Below are 25,322 nucleotides of genomic sequence, written 5' to 3' on the forward strand. Positions count from 1 at the left end.
CCCAGGACTCTGAGATCATGACCTGAGCCGAAGGCAGTGGCTTAACCCACTGAGCCACCCAGGCGCCCCTAGCATGCTTTTTAAAACTACATACACTTTCGGGGTTCCTGTGTGGCTCAGTGGGTTAAAGCCTCTGCCTTTGGCTCAGGTCATGATCCCAGGGTGCTGGGATCGAGCCCCACATTGGGCTCTCTGCTCAGCAGGGAGTTGGCTTCCCTTCCTCTCTCTCTGCCTGCCTCTCTGCCTACTTGTGATCTCTGTCTATCAAATAAATAAATTTAATTAAAAATATATTTTTAAAAACCTACTTACACTTTCCCCTTGATGTCCTGAGATGTTCCCTCAGGACATCCCACATAGATCCTACTCTTCCCCGCCCCCCCCTCAGCACACAGTGTCAGGGACAATAAGATAACATTCATATTCATGAGTCCTGAAACCCTGGATCCCCTTACATATCAAACAAGCACATCTCACAAAATTTATTACTTTCTAACCTACTCCTTTGCCACAGCCTTAATGCAGGCTCTTCTTCATCTCTCTCCTGCAACCTAAGTTGTCTTCCCCACCCTTTCATCTTTCTTCATACTGTTGACAGAGTGATCTTTTTACAACACAAATGTTCTCTGGCCCCATTCTTCTTTACCCAGGATCCTTCAGTGACTTCGCATTAGCTCCTGGATAAAATCTCTATATCTAGTCTCTGTGGGATGACCTAACACAGTCCTTTGTGGCCAAGCCCCGGCTCATCTATTTGGGCTGTTTTCCTTCTTACATGTACCATTTTAAAGTGGGACTAAAGTGCTTTAATTCTTTGAAAACATTTGCTCTTCTGCATCCTGTGCGTTTACACACCACACTGTCTGCTGGGGATGCGTGACCTTTTCCAACCCCACCAAGCCTCCAGCCACCGGACTTAGCTCAGACATATCTCTTACAGGCATCTCCTAAACCACTTGCTCTCCTGTGGTTGATTCCTCTCCTCTTCCTTTGTTCTTTTCTCTGTGCTCTGTACATCATCTTATTACCACACTTGCCACACTGTATGGCAGTTGTTATTTCTGGACTGTTACCCAAGGTAGAAATGACAGCCATTTTCTAATGATGATTCTGAGTTACATAGGCACTGTGTACCTAGAAAAAGGATGCAAAATTTGAACTTGAATACTATGAACCACAGTATCAAAACTCAAACTACTTTAACAAAACAATGGAAAATAAGTGAAATAACTCAAAATATTTTAGGTACTTTACATAACTTTTAATTTGATTTTACAACTCCTTACATTGGAACATAAGACTCAGAATGCAGTTTGGCCTTATTCACTGTCACAACCAGAATGAAAATGCATAAAGGATAATGTCAGGAAAAAATTTTTTAAACATTCAAAAATTAAAAACGTTTAATAACCTACAGTATGGGTAATCAGTGTAAATGGGGAAAAGTCATGTTGCCAATATGTACTAGAAAACCTCATGGAAAAATCTGAAAATAACCTATCAATGTATATGAATTCCATCATTTTATTGTATAGGAATTAGACTAGACCTAGCTATATACTATTTAAAATATTTAAAATATATAGTACACATGCATGTATGCCCTTAAAAGAAGCAAGACTGGGGCTTCTCACCAGCTGGCCTGAGGAAGAGTTAATGATGAGGTAGAATAACCCTTTTTGGGGTGGTATCATGAAGAAACAAGGACACTGGAATAAGGAGTTGGATATTTTTCCCTACTAGTAGACATTAAAGTTGAATGTATTTGATTATATTTCTATGCCAGTATCTCATCACTACAGGTAAGTTAAGTCCTACTGCATTAGGGTTTTCTAGAGAACAGAACCAGTAGGATTTGTGTGAATATGGGAAGATATAAGAAATTGGCTCATACAGTTATGGAGCTGGTGAGTCTAAAATATGCAATGTGAGCTGACAGGCTGGAGACTCAGGAGAGCCAGTGGTGCAGATGAAGTCCAAAGACAGTCTACTGGAGAAATCTCTCTTGTTCAAGGAAGCTGGTCTTTTTGTTCTGGTCATGCCTTCAACTGATTAGATGAGGCCCACCTACATTATGGGGACGGTAAGCTTTACCCAGAGTTCATTGGTTTAAATGTTAGTCTCATCTAAAAGTACCCTCCTACTTGACACATAAAATTAACAATGACACCCACTGAGCAGTAAAATGAATGTTTTGTAATTAGTTTCCTCAGGCATTACAATATAGTAATACATCTTTTTATGTCTCCAGGTTCATTAAAATGTTCACTATAAAGGGAAAGGCTCTTTGCCTTTATCTCATCATTTTGTAATCCTTTGAGGTTTTATGGGAGAACTATAGATTTTCTGAATTATTAGCATTAATCAATGAATTCTTGGAGATAGTTGTTTTGACTCAAATGTGGTCTGCTTATATTCCAGACAGAAGCATAAAAGCCTCATTAATCTCTCTGAAATCATCAAGAAGATCTCAACTACCATTTTAAGCTCATGGTCTACAAAAAAATTCACTCGCATTTGGTTCTTCATTAGCAACATTTCTTTAAAAATCTATAATTGGTACGCCTCTTTCAAGAACAGTTGGGGATCTCTGAGCCAACCACTTGCAGAATTAGATCGTTTCCAGGATAGTTTTATTTGCTTAGATTATCCCAGGCACATCAGAACAGCTGCATCTAGACATGCTTCATCCTTGCTATGGGGCTGGTGTCCCTGAGAGTGTTTTTTAACCAGAGCCTCTCTCTCTAAGGCCTGTGGCTTTGTTTGTCTGCAGGGGACATACTTGTGCTGATAATATCTTTTTTCCCTTATATTTTCAAGTGGTAATTTTGAAAAATTCATGAACCCATAGAAATCTTATTTGGCCTTGAAAATCTGAATTATCATATTACCAACTCTAATCAATGTATCAGTAGTCTAAAATCATACAGGCATATGCTGTAGTCCTAAATTGTCACATTCACAACGTAGGCAAACAGGCATAAAGCTCCCACTGTGCCCATCATGGTGCTTCCTTTCCATGCAGCTCGTTTTGTCTAGAACATCACATGTAATCAGGATTTCTCTTCTTGAGTGGTCGGTTCTGCATTTTATGCAGGTAGGGGTGATTGATTCCTCCTTGTCCATTTCCATTGTTCTCTTCATAAGCAGTTGTATTCCAGGCTGTAGGGGAAAGAGCTGAATTACTGTACTCTGCCATGGTGATGATGTGCTCTCATTCATAAAGCTACTGAATGTTGGGCGCCTGGGTGGCTCAGTGGGTTAAAGCCTCTGCCTTTGGCTCGGGTCATGATCTCAGGGTCCTGAGATCGAGCCCTGCATTGGGCTCTCTGCTCGGCAGGGAGCCTACTTCCCTTCCTCTCTCTCTCTCTGCCTACTTGTGATCTCTGTCAAATAAATAAAATCTTTTTTTTTTTTTTTTTAAAGATTTTATTTATTTATTTGACAGAGATCACAAGTAGGCATAGAGGCACAGAGGCAGGCAGAGAGAGAGAGGAGGAAGCAGGCTCCCCGCCAAGCAGAGAGCCCGATGCGGGACTCGATCCCAGGACCCTGAGATCATGACCTGAGCCGAAGACAGCGGCTTAACCCACTGAGCCACCCAGGCGCCCCTAAAATCTTTAAAGGAAAAATAAAAAGCTACTGAATGTTACTCCCAACCTACCCCCTGAATTTTTCAGTCTGGAATTAAGATTAACGTGTGTTGTTCTCTTATAAAGGCTGGTTCAGAATTTTCTTTCCTGCTTTTTTTTCAGGGGAAGCACTTTTAGTTCAGTAGTTTTATATGTCATTCCTTTGGAGGAGAACACTCAAGGATATTCAATAAGCTCTCTTTGTTGTGTGTGTGTGTGTGTGTGTGTGTGTGTGTGTGTGTGTGTGTGTTTAAGATTTTATTTATTTATTTGACAGAGAGAGCCTAAGCAGGGGAAGTGGCAGGCAGAGGGTGAGAAAGAAGCAGGCTCTCTGCTGAGCAGGGAGCCCAAACAGGGCTTGATCCCAGGACCCTGGGATTATGACCTGAGCCAAAGGCAGATGCTTACCTGACTGAGCCACCCTGGTGCCCCTGTTATTTTTTTTACATTAATTATTGATATAGAAATATTAAGTAGTAAAAACCATACACTTTTTAAAAAACAGGTTTCAGAGGTTTTTTGTTTTGTTTTGTTTTTATAGATTTTACTTATTTACTGACAGAGAGAGAGAGAGGGAACACAAGCAGGGGGAGCGGGGGAGGGAGAAGCAGGCTTCCTGCTGAGCAGGGAGTCCGGTGTGGGCCTCAATCCCAGGACCCTGGGATCATGACCTGAGCTGAAGGCAGGCGCTTAACAACCCAGGTGCCTAATGACCCAGGTGCCCTAGAGTGTATTCTATTATTAAAATTAATTGCTTGTCAGTTTTCCAATTTTAAACATCTAAAAAATTATTAGTATTTTAATACATAACATTTAGTGTCTATTAGTCTAAGTTCCAAATATATACAATTTAATTTCTTAATATAATGTTTAAATTTTCTCAGTAGACAAAGTAGGAAAGTACCGCTTATAAGAAATTCCATACCTTGAACTTGATCACTGAATCAGTTTAAGTCCAGTCAGGAAAATGGAAGCCATACAGTAGATTACACAGGTATTTTAATATAAAAAATTATGAAACTCTAAGAAATAAGTGACTATGAGATATAAGAAAAGCTTGCATGGTTTCCATGGGCTGAGGGACGATACCCAGGAAGGGCAAAGGTGGAAGGCCCCCCAGAGGGGTTCAGCCCCCTGTTGGAACAAGCGTATTTCATCCCACTTGGTAGCAGAGAAGTTGGCTGCTTTGCCTGGCTGTACTGGTATGAAATTGCCTGGCAAGCAGGAAGCGCACCCCTGGAGTGCAGGGGAGGCACAGGCAGTCAGCAGTTACGGGTGTGGGTATGTAGAGGGAGCAGAGGCTTGGGTGGGCAGGAGGGTATGACATAGGCAGAAGGCCTTTGGAATGGTGGCTTCCATGTGAAGAGGGCAACAGGAGGCCTATCACCAGGCCAGGCCAAGACTGCAACTTTGCTAAGGAACTGCATGTTCTGGGTGCCTGCCGGGGGCAGAGCTCCGAAAGATTTCCTCCCCCTTGACCCCTACTGTACAGTGAACAGTAGGAGAGCCCCTTACTTCTTCGGGGTCCCTCTAGCACCCTCTCCTGAGAAAAGTTAACATCATGCTGACTGTAAAGGAAATGTGCCAAAAAGAATGCTGTGCATTATGGCAGAACATACATGGAAAGGAAAATCTGGAGTCGAGAGGCAGTCAATATATAGCACATTTATAATCTCATTGTAATCTGGTTTTTACTCTTTACTGTTAATGTCAAGTGTGGAGTGCCTCCATCCATATATTTTACCATCCAACTATTGTCATGAAGAAGTAGTCTAAGAACAAAGCTCCATTGTGGGTTTCGGTGCCATGCTCTGAGCCTCTTGTCCCCATCAGGAGTACGGGCATACACTGGTCTACCGTGCTTTGCCTTATTGCACTCTGAAGATAAGGGGCTGTTATACAGATCGAAGATGTGTGGCAATGCTTGTCGAACAAGTCTGCCAGTGCCATTTTTCCAATAGCATTTGTTCGCTTTGTGTCCGTGTGTCACACTTTGGTAATTCTAGCAATATGTCCAACGTCTTCATTATTATATTTGTTAGGATGATCTGTGATTAGTGATTACAGTTCTCTGAAAGCTAAATGTTCATTAGCATTTTTTAAAAGATTTTATTTATTTATTTGACAGAGATCACAAGTAGGCAGAGAGGCAGGCAGAGAGAGAGAGAGAGGAGGAAGCAGGCTCCCTGCTGAGCAGAGAGCCTGATGCGGGACTCGATCCCAGGACCCTGAGATCATGACGCGAGCCGAAGGCAGCGGCTTAACCCACTGAGCCACCCAGGCGCCCCATCATTAGCATTTTTTAACAATAAAGTATTTTTAGTTCAGGTATGTACATTTTCCAGACCTAATGCTATTGCGCACTCGATAGACTACTTTTGGAGGCACTAGGAAACTAAAAACTCCATTTGACTCACTTTATTTCAACATGCATGTGAGTGCAGTGGTCTGGGACTGAACCCACAGTCTCCCTCAGGTATACCTAAAGTTAAGTGGATAGTTAAGTAGAGATGCTATTTAGTTGTAAATACTAAATTTGTTACTTCTTATTCCTTAACTTTTTGGATTTTCCCAGTAGCACTGTTCTTAAAATTGGCTAGCCAAACCACTTCCAAGAGAAGTGAATGGTAATTATTATACCTGATTAAAGAAAAAACTTATTTCTTTTCATTAGATCAAGAAATAATCATATGTAATTATTAATAATTTGATTTAAAATTACATCATTGATATTTAGGATGTGTTTCATTGTAATTGATTAATAAAAAAGTTCTAGAATGCCATATTGGCTTGTATAAACTTGAAAATGAGGTTTTTGAATATGTATAGACGTATTCTCTACAAAAATAACCTTTAACAAAGATGCATTTTTAAAAATTTAGTCTGCTGAGTCCCTACTGAGCTCCTTTGCTAAGCAGAGACTTCACATTTCAAGATCTTATTTTTCTTAAATCAGGTTGACTGGTTAACATCATTTTCTCATGAATTTCAACTTTTCATCCCCAGATCAATAGATAAATGTGACAGATGCCTTAGACTGTTTCCCTTAGCTTTATAGTCTGTCAGGAATATCTGTCCTTTGAATTAATGGCTGCTAATAACTTTTTTGGCATCTGGAGAGCTATACAGCTGTATACTAGTGGTATGGTAGAAAACTGCACCAGGGTCATCATGTTCTAGATCTTCACTTTTGCTGCTTCCCTTAGGGAAAATTTCTTCCTTCTCAAATTTTTTCTAACTGCAGTTTTAGAAATCTGCTGCCCAGTTCATGGCCTGGGTAACTCAGCCCATATTCTAGTGATTTTTGCAGAGAAAGGTAGGAGGCTAAGACGGCCACATAAAATGCCCATAAGGTCAAGTCTTGTTCTAAAGAAATCAGAGGTCGTGTCTGTTATTATTATGTTATCATCATCATCATCTTCTTCATCTTCTCCTTATCATCCACCTTTAAGTAAAAAAAGGATAGTATTCATACAGCTTTTCTTACTTTTTTTTTAAATAAGATTTTTATTTATTTAGTTGACAGAGATCACACATAGGCAGAGAGGCAGGCAGAGAGAGAGGAAGGGAAGCAGGCTCCCCGCTGAGCAGAGAGTCCGACTTGCGGCTCGATCTCAGGACCCTGAGATCCTGACCTGAGCCGAGATCCTGACCTGAGCCGAAGGCAGAGGCTTAACCCACTGAGCCACCCAGATGCCCCCAGCTTTACTTACTTTGTAATGATCCATAATCAGCTATTTTTCCCATTAATTTCTCTTTTCCTCCATCAGGCTTCTCAGTGTTTTCTTGCACTTCAAAGTACAGACACTTAATACATACGGGTTGAGTCTCTGTGTGCTCTGGCAGCCGCCATCTATTTCTTTCTGAACATACGGTTTTCGTGCTTTGTCTTACCATCAGTGACCAACCTGTCCTTGGAGAAGACTCCTTCAGCTCTCCCTTTTCTAACCAACTTGACTCTGTTAAGACCAGCCCTATAGAGCCCCTCTGAATGGATAGTAGGACTTAAGATTAAGTGGAAGGAGGTAGACCTACTGCTCTTGGATATGAAACCCTTGTTTGGCCAGCTGAAAGGAAATGGAAACCTGAGAGTTCTCATTCTCTGACCTTTTTTATTTTAACTGTGGGCTCTTTTAGCCAGATTTACCTATTCCGATGTTTCTGAACTCTCTGGCCCAGAAGGGCTCTTTCCCCACTGGAATCATCTGTATCTACAAATTCAAGGAGTTCCATTGTGCTGGCTGACTCAGCAGAGTGGCTCCTGTCGTGTCTAGCCTAATAAGGCGGGAGGAGGGTCTTCCTCTCTTCCCAGATTATCTCTTGGTCATAGGAGAGCCCTCTGCTACAGTCAGGCTGGTCACCCCTCTGCCCTCTGCAGTAACCCACATTTTTTCCACCTCTGGATTTTTGCACAAGGCATGCCACTTTCTTTTGTCCAAGTCCTAGCTCCTCTTCAGTTTCCACCCTATATTTTCCGGGCTCTTCCAGCCCTCACTTTTCCCCGAGCTCCTACACTGGATATAGTGTGTACCTCACGACTGCGTACTTAATCTTTCCTCTTGTGCTGTTTTTGGATGTGTGTGTGACCCACCTGGATTATAGGAGGGGGATGTGTTTTACACTCTGTTTCCCTCTTGTTGCTTACTGGTAGGCTATTTGTTAAAATACTCAGAAGTTTCTTGTTTTTCTCTAGCCCTTAAACTGGAGGGGTTGGCTTTAGGTAGAACTAAACATGGTTTTAAAAAGTACAGAGATAGGGCACCTGGGTGGCTCAGTGGGTTAAAGCCTCTGCCTTTAGCTCAGGTCATGATGCCAGGGTCCTGGGATCGAGCCCCACATCCATCGGGCTCTCTGGTCAGCAGGGAGCCTGTTTCCCCCTCTCTGTGCCTGCCTTTCTGCCTACTTGTGATCTCTGTCAAATAAATACATAAAATCTTTTTTAAAAAAAAGTACAGAGCCTTCATTAGAACTATGTTCAGACATATGTTCAGATTTTACAGGCTCTGTAAAATGATAAATGTGGCAAACAGCTTCTCCGTTGGTTTTTTTTTTTTTTTTTTTTTAAGATTTTCTTTCTTTATTTGACAGATCACAAGTAGGCAGAGAGGCAGAGAGAGAGAGGGGGAAGCAGGCTCCCCACTGAGCAGAGAGCCCAATGCGGGACTGGATCCCAGGACCCTGAGATCATGACCTGAGCTGAAGGCAGAGGCTTAACCCACTGAGCCACCCAGGTGCCCCTTCTCCATTGTTTTATGGCACTTTCCAAAATGCTGTATTTAGGGCAGTTCTCACTGGAACACCTGCCCGTACCTCAGGCTGTCAGAAGTATGGCTCCGAGCAGAGCGGATTGTAGAGGTCTGTTGGGAAAGGGCTCCTGCCCAGTCCTGGTTGCTGGGTGGTAGTTCTTCTACCTTCTCCAGTCCTTCTTTCACCTGTTTCACTTCAGTCCAGATCTGAGTGGGAAGCTGGGAGAGGAGTGGTGGCTGAATCGTTGAGGTCCACTGAGTGCTTCAGATTGGCGTTATCTGTGCCCACACTGTGAGAGGAGCAGATAGCAACGGAAGCAAGCAGAAAGGCCAAGCTGGTCATGTTACTCTCCCCTTAAAACTGCGCAGTGCCCTTCTACTCTGCAAGGGAAGATCCCCAGTCTTTACATGGCCTCCAGTGCCCGCATGGTCTGGCCTCCATAACCCTCCTCTCTTACCATTCTCCCTCTTGCTCATCCTGCGCCAACCATTCTGCCCCTTTGCCGTCTTTACCTGGTGACTCCCACTCAGTCCTGAGGCGGCATGTACCCCATTCAGTCATTTTCTCAAGGATGTATTGCCTGACACCACCCCCACCCTCCCATGGTCCAGATCACATATCCCACATGTGATTTTGAATCACTGATTTTGCATTTTCTATTGCTTTATGCCTCTCACTTTTTATGGTTTGCCATTACATATCTTTTGGGGTGATTATTTGTTCAAATAGATACATCCCTTCCATAAGGGCAGGGATGCAGTCAGTCCTCTGGCTGTTTTAACTCCATGTCCCTAATTTAAGGCCAGGCACACAAGTGAAGCTCATTACATGTTAGTTTGAGGAGTGACAGCAGATGTGAAAGTGAATTGTAGGGTCTGGGGGCTAAGGAATGAAGGCAGGCTAGCAGAGAGCTGTGGCCAGAGAAAAGTTTACAGGCTAAGCTGAATCAAGAAACTGGGTATATTCGGGGCATTCTAGAGGGCGAGGGTGGTCATTGGGCTTGGCAGGGCTGGGCCACATGGCAATCTGTAAAGCCTAGAGTGGCTTGGAGACTGGTAGGCAGCCCCTGCCTTCTGTAAATAACACCAGTAATAGAATGTTTACAGTGTGCCAGACACTGAGGTAAAGCTTTTAAGAAGTAGATATTACTAACTAGTTTTACACTGAGGAAATGGGAAACATGGGAGGTTGACAGTCTCATGAAGGTCAAGCAGCTAATAAGCCCCAGAGTCAGGATTCATACCCAGGTGCATTTGATTCCCCAGTCCTTGCCCTTCAGCCCCAGGATCCATCATCTTCGGGAGTGTCTTCTAGAGTTTCTTACTTGCCCAAGCTGTGTGGCTTTAGATCAGAATATCATGCGTGAAAATCCACGACAGCCTCCTCTGAACCCTCATGTCCTCTCTCTTCAGTCTAGTTTGTGCATCTTTACCAGACCAAATTTCCTTAAGGTCCTCCATGTATCGTGGTCACACACGTCCTCAGCAATCCTCAGTGCTTCTCCAGGCACGGAAACACGAGCTCTGGCCTGGCATTCTGAGCCCCATCCGCCCTCCGTCTTCCTCACAGACTTCACTGTCCTTTGCTCTCTCCGTCAGCCTTCTGAACCTCCAGTGCCTGCTGACCCTTCTTCCGGCAGGTCTGGAGCGGGTCTGTGCTGCTCCCTGGGTGCGTGTCCTTTCTTAGTCTCGCGAAATCCTTCAGGGAAGCCTGGAATCCCATTCTGCTGCTTGCTGAATGCCCTTGTTATGTGTTCTTGTAGTTACTCAGTTCTTGACTTAATTGTGCTCTGTTTTCTTCTACCCCTAATTTGACTGGAAGCTCCTTGAAGCTTGACTGCGTGTTTTACTTCTGTTTCCCCGTAGCATCTGATAGAGTAGCATAAACATGGTGGATTTTCAATAAATGCTTATTAAATGAGTAAACAACCCATGCTTCTGGTATTCTGGCTTACTAGGGTTTTGCTTTACATTAATGTGTTCCCCTACACTAAAGATTATCCGGTTTGAAAAATGAAGAAACTATGATATTGCATAAAGTTGTGACTGGGGACTTTAACATATTGGGCAGTATATAAACTTTAATGTTCTCCTGGAATGAAGTGGCATATTGACTGCCAGTGGGGCAGGGTGCCAGATACGTCCAGGAAAAATACTGGTTATAGTAAAAGATATATTTTATATATAAACATTATATATATATTATATATATATATATATATATGTATGCAGTAAATATGTTCTTTTGTTTTTTATTTGTAACTTAGTAAATAATGCATATTGCAGAAATAGCTGAATAAGGATATTTAACATTACTTTCAGTATAATGAATGCCCTCGAGAATAAAATAAACATAATTGTGATTCACTATATAAAATCAGAGAACTGAACTGTGGATGCAGTTTCCCTTAGGCCACTCATTTTTTTTTTCAGTAGATTTACCTTTCTAATTATATTTTGCTTAGGCTAATTTTAAAATTACTTTGCATTCCCTGAGAGCAGAGTACTTGATGTGTCAAGGGGACACATACTTAATAGTCCTAAATACTATCTGTGAAAGCAAAAGGCTCATTTCCTTCCCAGAGGATCTTTTTTAAGAATCAAATGCACAACTGTTAAAAAAAAAAAAAGGAAGTTTGTAAAGTACATACAATAGCTTAACAGGACATATAAATTATTTTTTACATTTATTTGGGTCTTCTTTTCCCCTTTGTGCTCTAAAACAAAAAACAAACAACAACAAAAAAAACCCTTCAAGGAAATATATCTGCTCTGTGTTTATACTATGTTCCAAATTGGAATATTAGCTGAAGTTAACCATATTAATGAAGGAATGAGTACCCTCATAAAAACACATGCGGCACAAGGCTTGGGTCCTAGAACAGACTTCCGTTGTGTTACATGAGCTTGAGAAAAGTAATTAAGTCTTCTGTTTCTTCTTCTTTTTTTTTCTTAACCAAACAACCAAGATGAAAACATAAGTCTTTTTTAGTGTCTCATCCAGGCATTGTTAAAAAGTATATACTACATGTTATTGCTAAACACCAAAGGGGAAGAACAATTAGGATAGTTAAGAACTCAGACTCCAAAAGAATAGTGGAAGTTTCTTATCTAATGGTTTTGATCATCCTTTAGTTGAGAAAGAGCTGAAAGTGTTGAACCAGGTTCCCTAAAAAGAAATAAGATATATGAAATTTCTTTTTTTTTTTTTAAGATTTTATTTATTTGGGGATGCCTGGGTGGCTCAGTGGGTTAAGCCACTGTCTTTGGCTCAGGTCATGATCTCAGGGTCCTGGGATCGAGCCCCAAATCAGGCTCTCTGCTCAGCAGGGAGCCTGCTTCCTCCTCTCTCTCTGCCTGCCTCTCTGCCTGCTTGTCATCTCTCTCTGTCAAATAAATAAATAAAATCTTTAAAAAAAAAAAAGATTTTATTTGTCAGAGTACGAGCAGGGGGAGCACCACAGGGAGAGGGAGAAGCAGGCTTCCCACTGAGCAAGGAGCTGGACAAGGGGCTTGATCCCAGTACCCCAAGATCATGATCTGAGCCAAAGGCAGATGCTTAGCCATCCAAGCCACCCAGGCACCCCTGAAATTTATTTTTCACGTATGGATCACAGTTGGTTTTTGTGATCTTGGTGTTGTATAGTAAGTTTCAGTATTGAGAAAATTGTTTCAGCTCCCTTGAAAAAGATTCCAGATAAATTGATGGGTTTGTGACATTTATTTTTATTTTATATATTATTTTTAAATGGAAATTAAGTACTGTAATGAGGTTTAATACTCACTTTCTTAAGGATGAATTTAGTGAGTGAACGAGTCACTAGCAAGCTAAGCCTGCTTCCCAAAAATATTTTGGCAATAAGCTGAAGAATGTATTTAGGGGGTACCTGGGTGGCTTATTCGGTTAAGTGTCTGCCTTCAGCTCAGGTCATAATTTCAGAGTCCTGGGATCGGCCCCAGTCAGCATCCCTGCTCAGTGGGGAGCCTGCTTCTCTCTCTCCCTGTGCTGTTCCACCTGCTTGTACTCTCTCTGTCAAATAAATAAAATCTGAAAAAAAGAAAGGAAGAAAAAAATGTGTTTAATTTCTTAAGAAAAGGAACTCTAGGGCTCCTTGTAGAAATGGCTGATTCCTGCACTGGGGCAGGGAAGGACATGATAAGCCAGTAACTTCTTATGGTATCAGAAAGCACTGAATGCTCCAAAAAAGGATGGGGGCATGTTGAGAGGACACAGGTGCTAACTTGAAGGAGCTCCCAGAGTTAAATATGGGACATTTGAGCACCAAAGTAAATAATGATAGTAATGGATTACAATCCATAGAACTAAATAGTGAATCATGCTTAATTTAAGTAATTGGAAAAATAAATGAAGGAGAATGAACAGCTCTTAATTAAATAGAATTCTAATTAATACATGTAGAAGTAATGATGGAAATAGGAAATAACTGTTGGGCAAACACCACAGTAGTGATCATTAGAGACCAAATCCCCCTGGGTATGCTGAAGTTAGTAGGTGACAGTATGGGGACAAATGGGATATTTGCACAGTCTCAGGGTTATCTCTTCACAAGATATGTAAGATATAAAGGGAAAATGCTAACTTTCAGTGGAGAAACCTAGACAGACACCACATTAAACAAATGTTCAAAGTTACCATCATGAGATCAGCAGCATTTTACCTCCTGATCAAATGCATTGAAAAAGGTACATCACTTCATGGGTTTTTCTTTTCTTTTTTTTTAAAAGATTTTATTTATTTATTTGATAGAGATCTCAAGTAGGTAGAGAGGCAGGCAGAGATTGAGAGAGAGAGAGGAGGAAGCAGGCTCCCCGCTGAGCAGAGAGCCCAATGCGGGGCTCTATCCCAGGACCCTGGCATCATGACCTGAGCCGAAGGCAGAGGCTTTAACCCACTGAGCCACCCAGGCGCTCCTATGGGGATTTTTAAGTTATATTTTTAATTTTGAAAATAATTATAGATTCACATGTAGTTTTATGAAAAACTCAGAGATTCCGTGTATCCTTTATGTGCTTTCCCCTAGTGACAACTATAGTTGCTAAACTGTAGTTCATTATCATAACCCAAGATACTGATAGTGATGTAGTCACATTACAGAACATTTGCATCACTACAGGGATTCTTGGCATTGCCCTTGTATAGCCTCACTCCTTTTTTTTTTTTTCCTCTTTTTAAAAAGATTTATTTACCCCAGAGAGAGCGCACGAGAGCATGAGAGTAGGGGGAGGGAGAAGGGGAGAGAGAGAATCCCAAGCAGACTCCCTGCTGATTGGAAAACCCAATGTGGGGCTCAATCTCACCACCACAAGATCATGACCTCATGACCCCAAGGTCATGAACCTGAGCTGAGATCAAGAGAGGCCCAACCAACTGAGCCACCCAGGCACCTCAGCCTTCGTCCTTTTTAAAATTGGGCTGCATGTTTTCTGTTATTGAGTTGTAAGAATTTTTTGGTATATTCTGAATCATATGGAGTTTCCCTTCCCATCTGTTAATGTAGTGAATTATACAGATTTTTTTTAGTATTAACAATTGTGGTAGAATACACACAAAATTTACCATCATAACTACTTTCAAGTGTATAGTTCAATGGTATCAACTATGTGCATATTGTCGTACAAACATCACCACCATCCATCTCCAGGACTCTCTCTATCCTGCAAAACTGGAACTCGGTACCCATTAAATAGCTCCCTGTTCTGTCTTATCTACTGGCCCCGGGTAGTCACTACTCTGTTTTCTTCCTATATGAATCTGACTAACCTAAGTGGCTCATAGAGGCGATCTCATATAGTATTTGTCTTTTTGTGACTGGCTTACTTCACTTAGCATAATGTCTTCAAGGTTCACGCATGGTGTAGCATGGATTTCCTTCCTCTGTAAGGCTGGATAATCGTCATTGTATATTCCACGTCTTGTTTTTCCATTGACCTGTCGACAGGCAGTTGGGTTGCTTTCACCTTTAGGCTAATGTGAATGACGCTTGTGATGAACATGGTTATGCAGCTACTCTCTTTCAGACCTTGCTTTCCTATTTTGGGGTATATACCCAGAAGTGGAATTGCTGGATTATATCTCATTTTTTCTTTTACTCTCTCTACTTTGTATTCTGCAAGCCCTGTCTCCCTCTGAATATCTTTTCCTTTTAGAGATTCAAGTTTTAAAAGTTCTCATCTGCTTATTTCTTTAAATAACATAGTAAACCCTTAATTAAAAAGACTGTTCGGAAAACAGAGTATAGTGATTATTGAATTTGGGGGCTAAGTGGCCAGGAAACACCCTTTGTTTCAGTCCTTACTATCGTGGTGTGTTAGTTTGTTTTATTCCCTTAGTAAGTACATTACAGCAGACATAATTGAATTTCTCTGATAATTCAGCATCTTGTGATGCTTCAAGGCTACCATTACAAACATAGACTCGCAGTGTAATATACCACAGGGCAGAAGTTACTGGGGAGTGGAGGCAAGTACAAACCCTTCTGGACTCTTTACAAAACTAAATCCTTGATATAAGTTTGTTTTCTCCTGTTAAGTATGTGCTATAAGAAAATCAAAGAATACAGTATTATAACTAGTTGATGGGTTTTTTTTTTAAGATTTTATTTATTTATTTGACAGACAGAGATCACAAGTAGGCAGAGAGACAAGCAGAGAGAGAGGAGGAAGCAGGCTCCCTGCTGAGCAGAGAGCCCAAAGCAGGGCTCAATCCCAGGACCCCAGGATCATGATCTGAGCTGAAGGCAGAGGCTTTAACCCACTGAGCCACCCAGGTGCCCCATAACTAGTTGATGTTTGAAAGATGTTTACTAAACTTAGTTTCTCATCTGGCTGTCTTTACTATTTCTTTCTTCTGTGCCTTCCTCTTTGCATCTGTATCCCCTTATCACCAGATAATGGGCTGGCACTCTAGCTCGGAGTAAGCACCTTTAGTAGATGTAACAAGTAGAAGCAGATGGAACCTGGAATTCAGTATTCTGCACATCTTGGTCTCCCAGCTGCATTTCTCTATCTTTTACCACACTTCAAGGAATAAAAACAGAGCTTTGGAGAAGGCAGGAGTAGAGAAAGAGGTAGAAGAACTGTGAGGAAGAGAAAGAGCAAAGGATTTTTGAAGAAGCACAAAGGAAGAAAAGAAAGACGAGGGTCGGGCTGGGACTCAGTGCGGGGGCGGGGAGGGATGGGAAGGAGCGGGGAGGGCAGGGTGGTTGCGGAAGTCCCAAAGTCAGGCTTCATGGAGTCCCTCCTTTGGACTAAATAAAGTCCTGAACCCTGTGAGTCTGAGGATGAATTTCTAGGAACTTCTTCAGTGTGACCAATGGGTAATTAAACCACAAGTCACTTGGGCCCACATGAACTTACTCAGCACCCTACATCAGGCATTTCTTGAGTGCCTGCCATTCACAGCCTCCCGAACTCAGTAACCCCCCAGTCCACCAGCCAGGAACAGAAGAGACCAACCTCCATTCCAGATGTTCTATTCACCGTTTTGTGAACATAAGGGGAACAGTCCCCTAGGTTCTGCGAGTAGTTTCTTCTCTGCCCTTGCCAGACTTGTCTTTCTCTGGTCTTGAGGCTGGAGGATTGGAGGGGAGGCTTGAAGTTCTTCCATCTTTACCCCTTCAGATGACATTGCCATGGTGCTTGGATGTGGAGGTCCTACTGTACCAAACTATTAATTAGTCTTACTGTTTTGAACTTTCCCTGATAAGTAGTAATACCATACTGTCTTTATAGATAACAAAGAAATAAAGATACCTGGCATATTTGAAACATAGTTCCCCAGGCAGGTGTGATGGGTTCTTCTCACTTGTATTTTTATCAGATGGTGTAAGGTTTGCATGGTATATATGTCCAGGCTTCAAAGCAGACCTAGGAATCCAAAGGCTTAACAGTTTTAAATGTACCTTTCCTGTGTGTTACTCCAGAATGAAGCTGAATATACTTTAGAGTAATTTAGTTACAATGAAATTAAAACAACTAAGCCTACATTTTTGTACAGTAGTCCGGAAACAGAAGTAAAAAATATAGGCAGGCTAATCGATCTTAATAGATTACTGATGTTGCACTATTTGTGGCCTAGTTTGCAGCTCACATTTCTGATCTGAAATTGCTATTCTCCCATGGCCTAAATAAATTGTTAAAAAGTTTAAAGTAGTTTTCCTTACAAATGTCATTTCTGTCCTAGAATTTCCAGTCTGACCAAGAAATAAACAGGAGCAGGTGTCATGTGCGGTGAGCGAGTAGCTTGTGAAGAGACGCTCATGAGGATACCAGAGATCAGTAGTTCTCAGCCGGGGCAATTCTGACCCCCGGGACTCTATGATAATGTCTGGCGACAGATTTGATTGTCATGCCTGAGGAGGAGGTACTACTAGAGGTCAGGGATGCTGTTGAAACTTAGGTGGTCTAAAATGGCAATAATGCTGGTTAAAACATGCCATCAGAAATATGTAGAAGGTACAGTATGAACTGATTGATAATCAAATATTAGGAAAAACCAAAATGGTGTCTACCATTGTGGCTGTTTTCTCTCAGTTTTTCAGGTTGTTTTTTTTTTTAACTCCCATATTTCTATTTTGAAATCATTTTAGATATACAGACTCATCTCTGTCTCCGTTTCCTTAGCACTTGGTACCTGAGAGGCTTTGCAGAGTGTTGAGTGAAGTCAAAGAGAACAAAGAGAGAGACACATTAGGAACAGATCTATTTAGGTCTCACTTCCACAGTGAGCTATGTGACACACTGCTCAGAGCAGAAAGTTTGTAGATAAGCTTCTTGGTTTCCTGGAAATGCCCAATAGGTCACCCCCTACATCACCTGTACCCTTGCTTCTACTTGGCATGGGTTGCTTAGTGCCAGTGGAGTTGGGGCCAGGGAAGACTTCTTCTAACTGGGCCACAGATGAACTTGGGTCTTGAAAGAGATCATTCCATGCCTCATTATCTTACCCCAGCCATTACTGGTGGCTAGGACAACCCTCCGGGCCATTATATACATCTGTGTATATATGTATTCTCAGGAAAACATAGAAACCTAAAATGTGGAAGTCTTCTGTAATCTTGATAATAAATTGGTATATATTCCTCTAGTTTAAAAATATATATATTATCACATGTATTAATAATTATTAAAGATAGAATGGAATTAGGATTTTATAGGCTACAACTTTACAGCATTTTGTTCTGTTTTGTTTAGATTTTATGTATTTATTTGACAGAGAGAGACGGAACACAAGCAGGGGGAGTGGGAGAGGAAAAATCAGGCTTCCCAATGAGCAGGGAGCCTTATGGGGGCTCGATCTCAGGGCTACGAGCCGAAGACAAATGCCTAATGACTGAGCCACCCAGGCACCCCTTTACAGCATGTTTTTACTGTACTATATCGTGAGCATTTGGTGTTATAGTGCAAGGGGTAAAACATTTAAAATTGTCTGTAAAGTAAGGATTTTAGTATATACCCACCTCAGAGGTATTAGAAGGACATCAATAGAAGTTAAAATTTGTAGAGTGTTGAGTTTCTTAGATGAAAATACTATGATGGTATTATGTACCACACTGTATTTTTCATTGCTTATAACAATGTTGAATGATTCTATTACTGGTTCCTTTTGATGGTGAAATATTTTTTAAAATATCTGATCCTGGGAAAGAAACCATTATGGCTACATTAATGTAGTTTGTGTCATACTCTTTGATTTCAACCACCTTTTTGGTGTTCCCCGCAGGCAAATACGTGTATCAGCCCATGACCCCTGTGGAGCAGCTTCCGAGCACGGAGATTCCTGCGAAGCCTCGGGAACCCACAAACACCATTCAGATCTCGGTGTCACTCACTGAACACTTTCTGAAATTTGCATCCGTCTTCCAGCCACCCCTCCCCCCTGATTCACCAAGGTACTGTATGATCTCAGACCTCTTTATCGACAACTATCAGGTTAAATGCATCAATGGGAAGATGTGTTATGTGCAGAAGCAGCCAGCGCCACATTCCCACAAAATGAGTCCCGAGGAGGTCTCTGCACACGATGCCTTAATTTCAAGAGAGAGCAGTACCCCTAAAATAGATCACTGCTCTTCTCCCTCAAGTTCTGAGGACTCTGGGATCAATGCGATTGGGGCTCACTATGTGGAATCGTGTGATGAGGACACGGAGGAAGGAGCGGAACTGAGTTCCGAGGAAGATTACAGTCCCGAGAGCAGCTGGGAGCCAGATGAGTGCACCCTCCTCTCCCCTTCACAGTCGGATCTGGAAGTGATTGAGACAATAGAAACCACCGTGTGAGAGCCCAGGCAGAAGCCACGGCCTCTGATCGTGCTGAGCGTCTGCAGTTCCGTCCGATGGATCCTTTCTCCACTGCACCTGGTGTTTCCTGCCCCTCTCTCACAGCCGTAGCAGTTCACTGGTCTGCTGATTAGCATCACTCTTACATTAGTCTGATAACTAAGACATTCCTTTTCTTATAAATGGTTTTCTTTTGTATCTAGACTTATTTTCTATGTAGCATCTGGTGTCATGAATCGTGACCCAGCCTTAATTTCACTGGGAACTTTGAAAGCGATGCAGTGATGGTCACAGAGGGTCATGGATCAGGTTGAGGAGCCACCCCGAGTGAAGGAGGCAGTGAAGGGGTGGGTTCTTCACACACATCCCCCACGCCCCTCTTGGCATTCCTTCTGGTGTGCCCATAGGCACCCCCACCTGCTGGTCTCAAATGGGAGTCAGCTCCTGAGAGGGGAGCAGAGTGTGCACTGGCAGATGCCATTCTGTCCCTTTGCCCTTCTCCCACCACCTGCATGGGCCTGGGCCTGTGTTGCCTCTGCTTACCGCTGCAGGTTCCTGGAGACCCTCGCTCAACCCCAGTTGTGGCTGGTGTTCGCATACCACGTGTGACCTGGGCTGAAGCCAGACCTTCACTGACAAGAGCTGACACCTTCAGTTCCACATTCAGTCCGGCTTTAGCTGAGCGCCCGCACTCTGACGGGTGCGGTGTGGGGATGCGGCATGGGGATGCAGCCTGAACGAGACCTGACTCCTGACAGGGAGGGGTCCCCAGTCCAGTAGAGCACTGTGCCAACGCATGCGGGTCACGGTGCCCAGAGCGCTCTGGGAACCCAGGGGTAGGAGGGAGGTGCTAGGCTTGCAGCTGGGGAACGTGTTGCAGTATTTGAGCTGGCCCCTTGGGTGGGTTCCTCAACGTTTCCCTGTTTTTTTTAATTGTTCTTCAAATCCGGGGAAAACTTTTAGGAAGTTATATAGGTATTATACTTAGGAGGCAGCCACATCTGACGTCTTAAGAAAAAACAAATCAGTAATAGTTTTAGTTAGCATGGAGATGCTAAAGACAGCAGTCCTTTAGGGATTAGGAATGAATCTAATAGGTTTGATTAATTCTGCTTCATTTGGTTGTATGAAGCATTAGAATGGTTTAGGTGAGAAATGGATTAGAATTCAGTATGATGCATGGATTTTTTTATGCAAATGCAAAAGCAGTTGAAATAGTTTGCTGCTAAGTCAGGAGAAAATATTTTGTGTGATATTCATTCACTTTACTGTAGTAATAGTCATAGTCTGTTGTACATGTTCTCTTTTCTCATACACACAAAATAGTAAATAATTCTTTCTTATTTAGCTTTCTTCAGAATTCTCCTAATTTCCATTTATACAAGGTGTTTTTGTGTGAGCTGCTTATCTGCCATTTCTTCAGATCTGCTTTCTGTAAAGCATGGTTAAGAATCCAGGAAGTTTAAAATATGGCCCTAATGAAATCGGAACTATCCTTGGTGGAGAGACAGAAGTCCTTCTCCTATCCTAACCGTGAGCATGCTCTTGGAGCATTATCTTGTGCTCTGTTCGCATTTTGGCACATCTCTTCTGTGTCACATGAGTGTGTATTTTAAGAAATAAGAAGAGGCCCGTTGTGTTCTTCTCTGAAGGCTTCATTTGGCATCCTTCACAAATCACTCTAGGCAGAGTCTGCTTTCTTAGCTGTATATGTTGTTCACGTGACTAGCTAGAACACTTCATTAAGCTTAGGTGCTCAGAACGTCCCTAGGGATTAGAAAGCAGAGCATGCGTATTCCTTTGAAAACAGTGTTAGTTGAAAATTCCTGTGCTAGGAATGCAACATGCAGTTCCCACTTACTGAAATGTAGAGACTCAACAAGACAGACCAGGAAGGTGGTGAGAGGAGCTGCAGGAACAGCAGGTACAGGAGAGGGCAGGTGGAGGCGGGCGTGGAGAGCAGCTTCCCCAGCCGAGATGGCTTAGGGACAGACCTCGGGGGAGTCTGCCTGTGGTTCTCAGGGCCGCCCCTGGTGGAGTCGTCTGCTGGAGGAGGGCATGGAGACCCAGTCCTGGGAGGCTAGCAGTGTGGCCGCCACTGTGTGTGCCTGCCCCGTGGGTGAACTCACTGGAGCCCCCATGTGGGCACATGCAGGGTCTTCTTTCTCAACACCGCTCCTCTCAGTTCTCAATTTTGGGCCCACATTCCTGTTCATTAAACTGATTGCAGTCAACCACCAGGTCGCCAAAGCATGGAAATATGTGGTCACAGGGCCACATTTCTGAAGCTGGCTGGGGCAGGGTTGGGGCCGTTATGGGTAATATCTACGACTTTTGCCTAGGTTCCTGTTTTTTAAACTCCTGAACTGCCATTCAGATTACCCACGATTTTAATGGAATTTTTGGATTTAATAATGGTTGATAATCACTTTAAATATTTGCACAATCTCTTTATAATTAAAAACTCACAAAGCTTCACTTGCTACTATTTTATAGAATTGGAGTTATTCCATTGGATTCTAAATATCAGATGCTCCTGGATCTCAAAATAGCCTTTTCTACACAAGCACAAGCAAGAATTTCTGTGTCCTAGCACTGTTAATAGTTCTCTGAAAATCATATATGATTGAACCAGAATTGTTTCTTTATGCTTGCATTCCAAAAACAACTGATAAGGGTATAAAAATGTGTATTTACAACTAAATTCTAGGCCTATCTGTTATATATTATGTGAAAGGATTTCTCTGTAAACCTAATATTATATTGTTCATTTGTATAAGCATATTTATGGGCACTTTAGAAAATGTTTAGACTGTAATGTGTATCATAGACATCAGACACAGTCATGTTAAATAGTCTTTTGGTTTGATACTTATACATGGACAGGTATGAAAACTTTTTAATGTGAACCTGGTAGTTTGCTCACTTGGAACAAAAGGTTGGGCTGTGTGGATGGAGAAGCTGCTTTTGGAGTCCTTGATGGAAGCCCAGCTCCATTCCCACTTACTGCAAGTTGGTGTAAAAGCTGTTAGGTCGAAGATGCATGGTAAGTGCAGTATGGAATTGAGCTTTCTTACTGAACCAACATTTATTTTAGAATTTTCAAGGTTCAGATATGCTCATAACTCTTCTGAGCCATGACAAACCAATTCAATTGCTTTTGCGGCTATAACTCTTTGGCCCATTAACAAATAAGTCTTTACTGTCAAATCTAGGTATTTTTTTACCTTGTAATTTCTAAGATTTGAAGTAAGAATGTGAGAAAACCCTGGATAAAAACCAGTTCCTTTCCTGGAAAAGCAAAATGTGTACTTCAAGGTAATATAATACAAAACCAAACCAAACCAAATAAAACCACCCAAACCCAAACAAAACCATGAAGTGGTAGTCCTGAGGTACCTTTTGGGTTTGATCTAGGGTTTGGTCCCATTTTAGGGGTGGTGGTTTTAGTTTTTAATCTCTACTTCCTGGCCTATTTGAAACTGTTTTATTGGAACTAATTATAACAAACTCCTTTTATACAAATTTCTCTATTTGGGTAACAGGACACCACCTATTTTAGAAAGCTGTCAAAATACCCAGACATGTTTGGCAGTATAAATACTACAAGGCAAAGGGGAAAAAAGCACAAGTTAAACTAATATTTATATGTCAGCTCTTGATTTTTCCATCTTGTTTGCAAAGTTGTATTGACATGTTTTGGCTTTTCACATGAGAGAAACATTTTAACAGTTTTTCTTTCCTATTCCCCTCCCCACTGGAGGTGGGAACCAGCACTGAGGAAGCCAGTTGCATTCTAGGCTTTTCCAGTGAACAGCATAGGCTTGTATCTCCTCTCATTGAAGAGGAGAGGGGAAGGAGGTGGGAGTTGTACTTGCCAACTCCTGCCAGAAATTCCTGGGGTGTCTGTGTTTCTCACCTCCAAACACAAGTATAAGGGCACTTCTCAGAATTAATTTTGGAATTCTTTACTTTTTAAAAATGTTCTGTCTCTGCTCCCATTCATTACTCTGGGGGATGGAGAGTTGACCGTACTGCGTGCGTACTGCCGTGTTTCTGTTAGTGCTTGGAGTTCTTCTCTTGGGACTGAAGCCGTGCTCTCTTACTCGAGCTCTCTTATTAGTGTGAACAAGTCTGAAAGCACATCACCACTGGAGGCTTTAATATTGAGCTTCTGTATCATTGTATCCATATACCCTTTTGAAGGCTGTCCATACCTTGCAAAATTCACTTACTGTGCTACTTTTTGCACCTGTTTTAAAGTTTTAAGCACAATGTTGACCACTCTGTAATTTCCTAAAATTATATTGTTTCCCACAGACAGCTCAACTTTCCTTTATGTATAATACTTTAGGAAAATACTTACTTGTAAAATAAATGTAATTTTTTTCTTTTGTACCAGCATAAATCTGATATTTTGGAGTTTGGACTATTCTCTCCCCCACTTTCTCCTTTGGAGAGGTTCTGTCTTGCTCAAATATTGCATTGTGAACTTAACAAAACAAAAACGGAACCCACATTTGTCAAATGTGTAACATGTATATTGAGTGCTTACTCTGTGCCAGGAAACATGCAGCTGACATCATCGTCACACTTAGACTGGACAAAAATGATGACACGCAGCCGAGTATTCTTACTCATAATGGTAATATGCTCCTGGTGACCTGCTCACACTCCCAGAACACTTTGTAACAAGGACTTTTTTGTTGGCTACATCAGGTTTATACTAGTAAAACTTACATATCCCCCCACAGACAGTCTTCCTTTCACACAAAACCACAGCTTTGTATTTGGTTTACACATGCGTGTGAGACAGTTCTAAACATAGGTCCTGGGGGTGTGGTTGCTTTGTCACCAAGGCTCAGGGTCCAGACTTCCACGTGGCAAATCCAAAAGCTCAGTTTGCTAATTCACACCTGGAAAAGAGCAGCTTCTGGGGTTGGATTTCAGCGGGTAACCTTACTAGGGACTGCTAAATACATTCACCTATTGATAACAATAATAATGCTGTTGTTACTACTATAAGTAATTACGGCCCAGCTTACCACTTTCTACAGGTAAGCCTCACGGCAGCCCTCTGAGGGATAGTGCAGCACTGCATTGCACGAATCAGGGAAAGTGCTCAAGGAGTGAATATATTTGCCCCAGGTGGCCCAGCTCATAGGTAGTAGTAGGTAGTAGGAGTCAGAACAGAACCCAGTTACTTTGGCTCTAGAGATCACATTCCTGGCCCTTTGCCCGAGTTGCTCCCTCTGGTGGCCGCCCCCCACCCCCACTCCCAGGGTAGCTGGAGGCTGAGACAGGCGATGCTTGTGCCCCTGGGAGCGGAGCAGAGCCCAGGGGCTGCCAGTCCTGCCTGTAACCCAGCACACCCCTGGCCCCAGGCAGGGGCCTTACGCCTCTCCGGGGGCGGGCGGGCGGTGTTGGAGCAACACCAACAGACTTCCTTCCCCACTCCCCCTTTTCTGTGCCCCACACAGACCACACACACACACATTCCAGCTTGCTGCACATATTTCGGGGCTTTGATGAGGCTGTGGCTTCTTCCATGTTTAATCACATCTTGACTAGCTTTCTAGGCTAGCTGTTTCTGCCTTCACAAAAGATGACTTGTCTGAAAATGACTTGCCGACAGCTAATCTCATCTACTGCGTGTGCATTTTACTCCCTTAACTCTACATAATTGTACTGCCAAGTTCTAGAAGGCATCTCATTGTAGCCTCTTACAAATGCTGACTACATACACTTTTATTTTGCAATAAACTTTAATTTAGCATCTCATCCTCATTACAATTCAATCACTGCGAACTGGTAATGCCTTTAACCCTTGCTGTGCCACCCCATTCTGTGCTGACTGAAGGGAGTAGAGCAGGACCTTGGGACTCAGGCCTGGCACAGTAGGGTTGAAGGAGGTGTGCGTCCAAGGTCAGATGAACTTGTGCAGGAACCAAGCAGGTATGGGAACTGGTGGAAGTAAAAAGCAAGACAAAGCAAACATGGCAGATATTGGTGCTTTTCTATTCGCCTTTTGGAATTTTCCTAGTTGCCTAAAATGAATCAATACTATTTCATAATCAGAAACCTGGTGAGTTAATTTGAAGATGATGAGTCCTAGGCCAGTGAGTTCAGGTGGAGCATTTGCAAG

The 25,322-nt window shown here is 42.4% G+C and overlaps 1 protein-coding gene across 1 annotated transcript in view; it reads left to right on the top strand.

Moving 5' to 3' along the window:
• Positions 1-23,578, top strand: part of C2H3orf70 (chromosome 2 C3orf70 homolog) — an 83,445-nt gene extending 59,867 nt beyond the window's left edge. Inside the window, exon 2 of the mRNA XM_059391371.1 lies at positions 18,621-23,578. Coding sequence (XP_059247354.1) covers positions 18,621-19,177 — 557 coding nt within the window. The 3' untranslated portion in view covers positions 19,178-23,578. The remainder of the gene's footprint in view (positions 1-18,620) is intronic.
• The last annotated feature ends 1,744 nt before the right edge of the window (positions 23,579-25,322 follow it).

Source organism: Mustela nigripes, chromosome 2 (assembly GCF_022355385.1).
Source record: "Mustela nigripes isolate SB6536 chromosome 2, MUSNIG.SB6536, whole genome shotgun sequence".
In the NCBI taxonomy this organism is placed as follows: Eukaryota; Metazoa; Chordata; class Mammalia; order Carnivora; family Mustelidae; genus Mustela; species Mustela nigripes.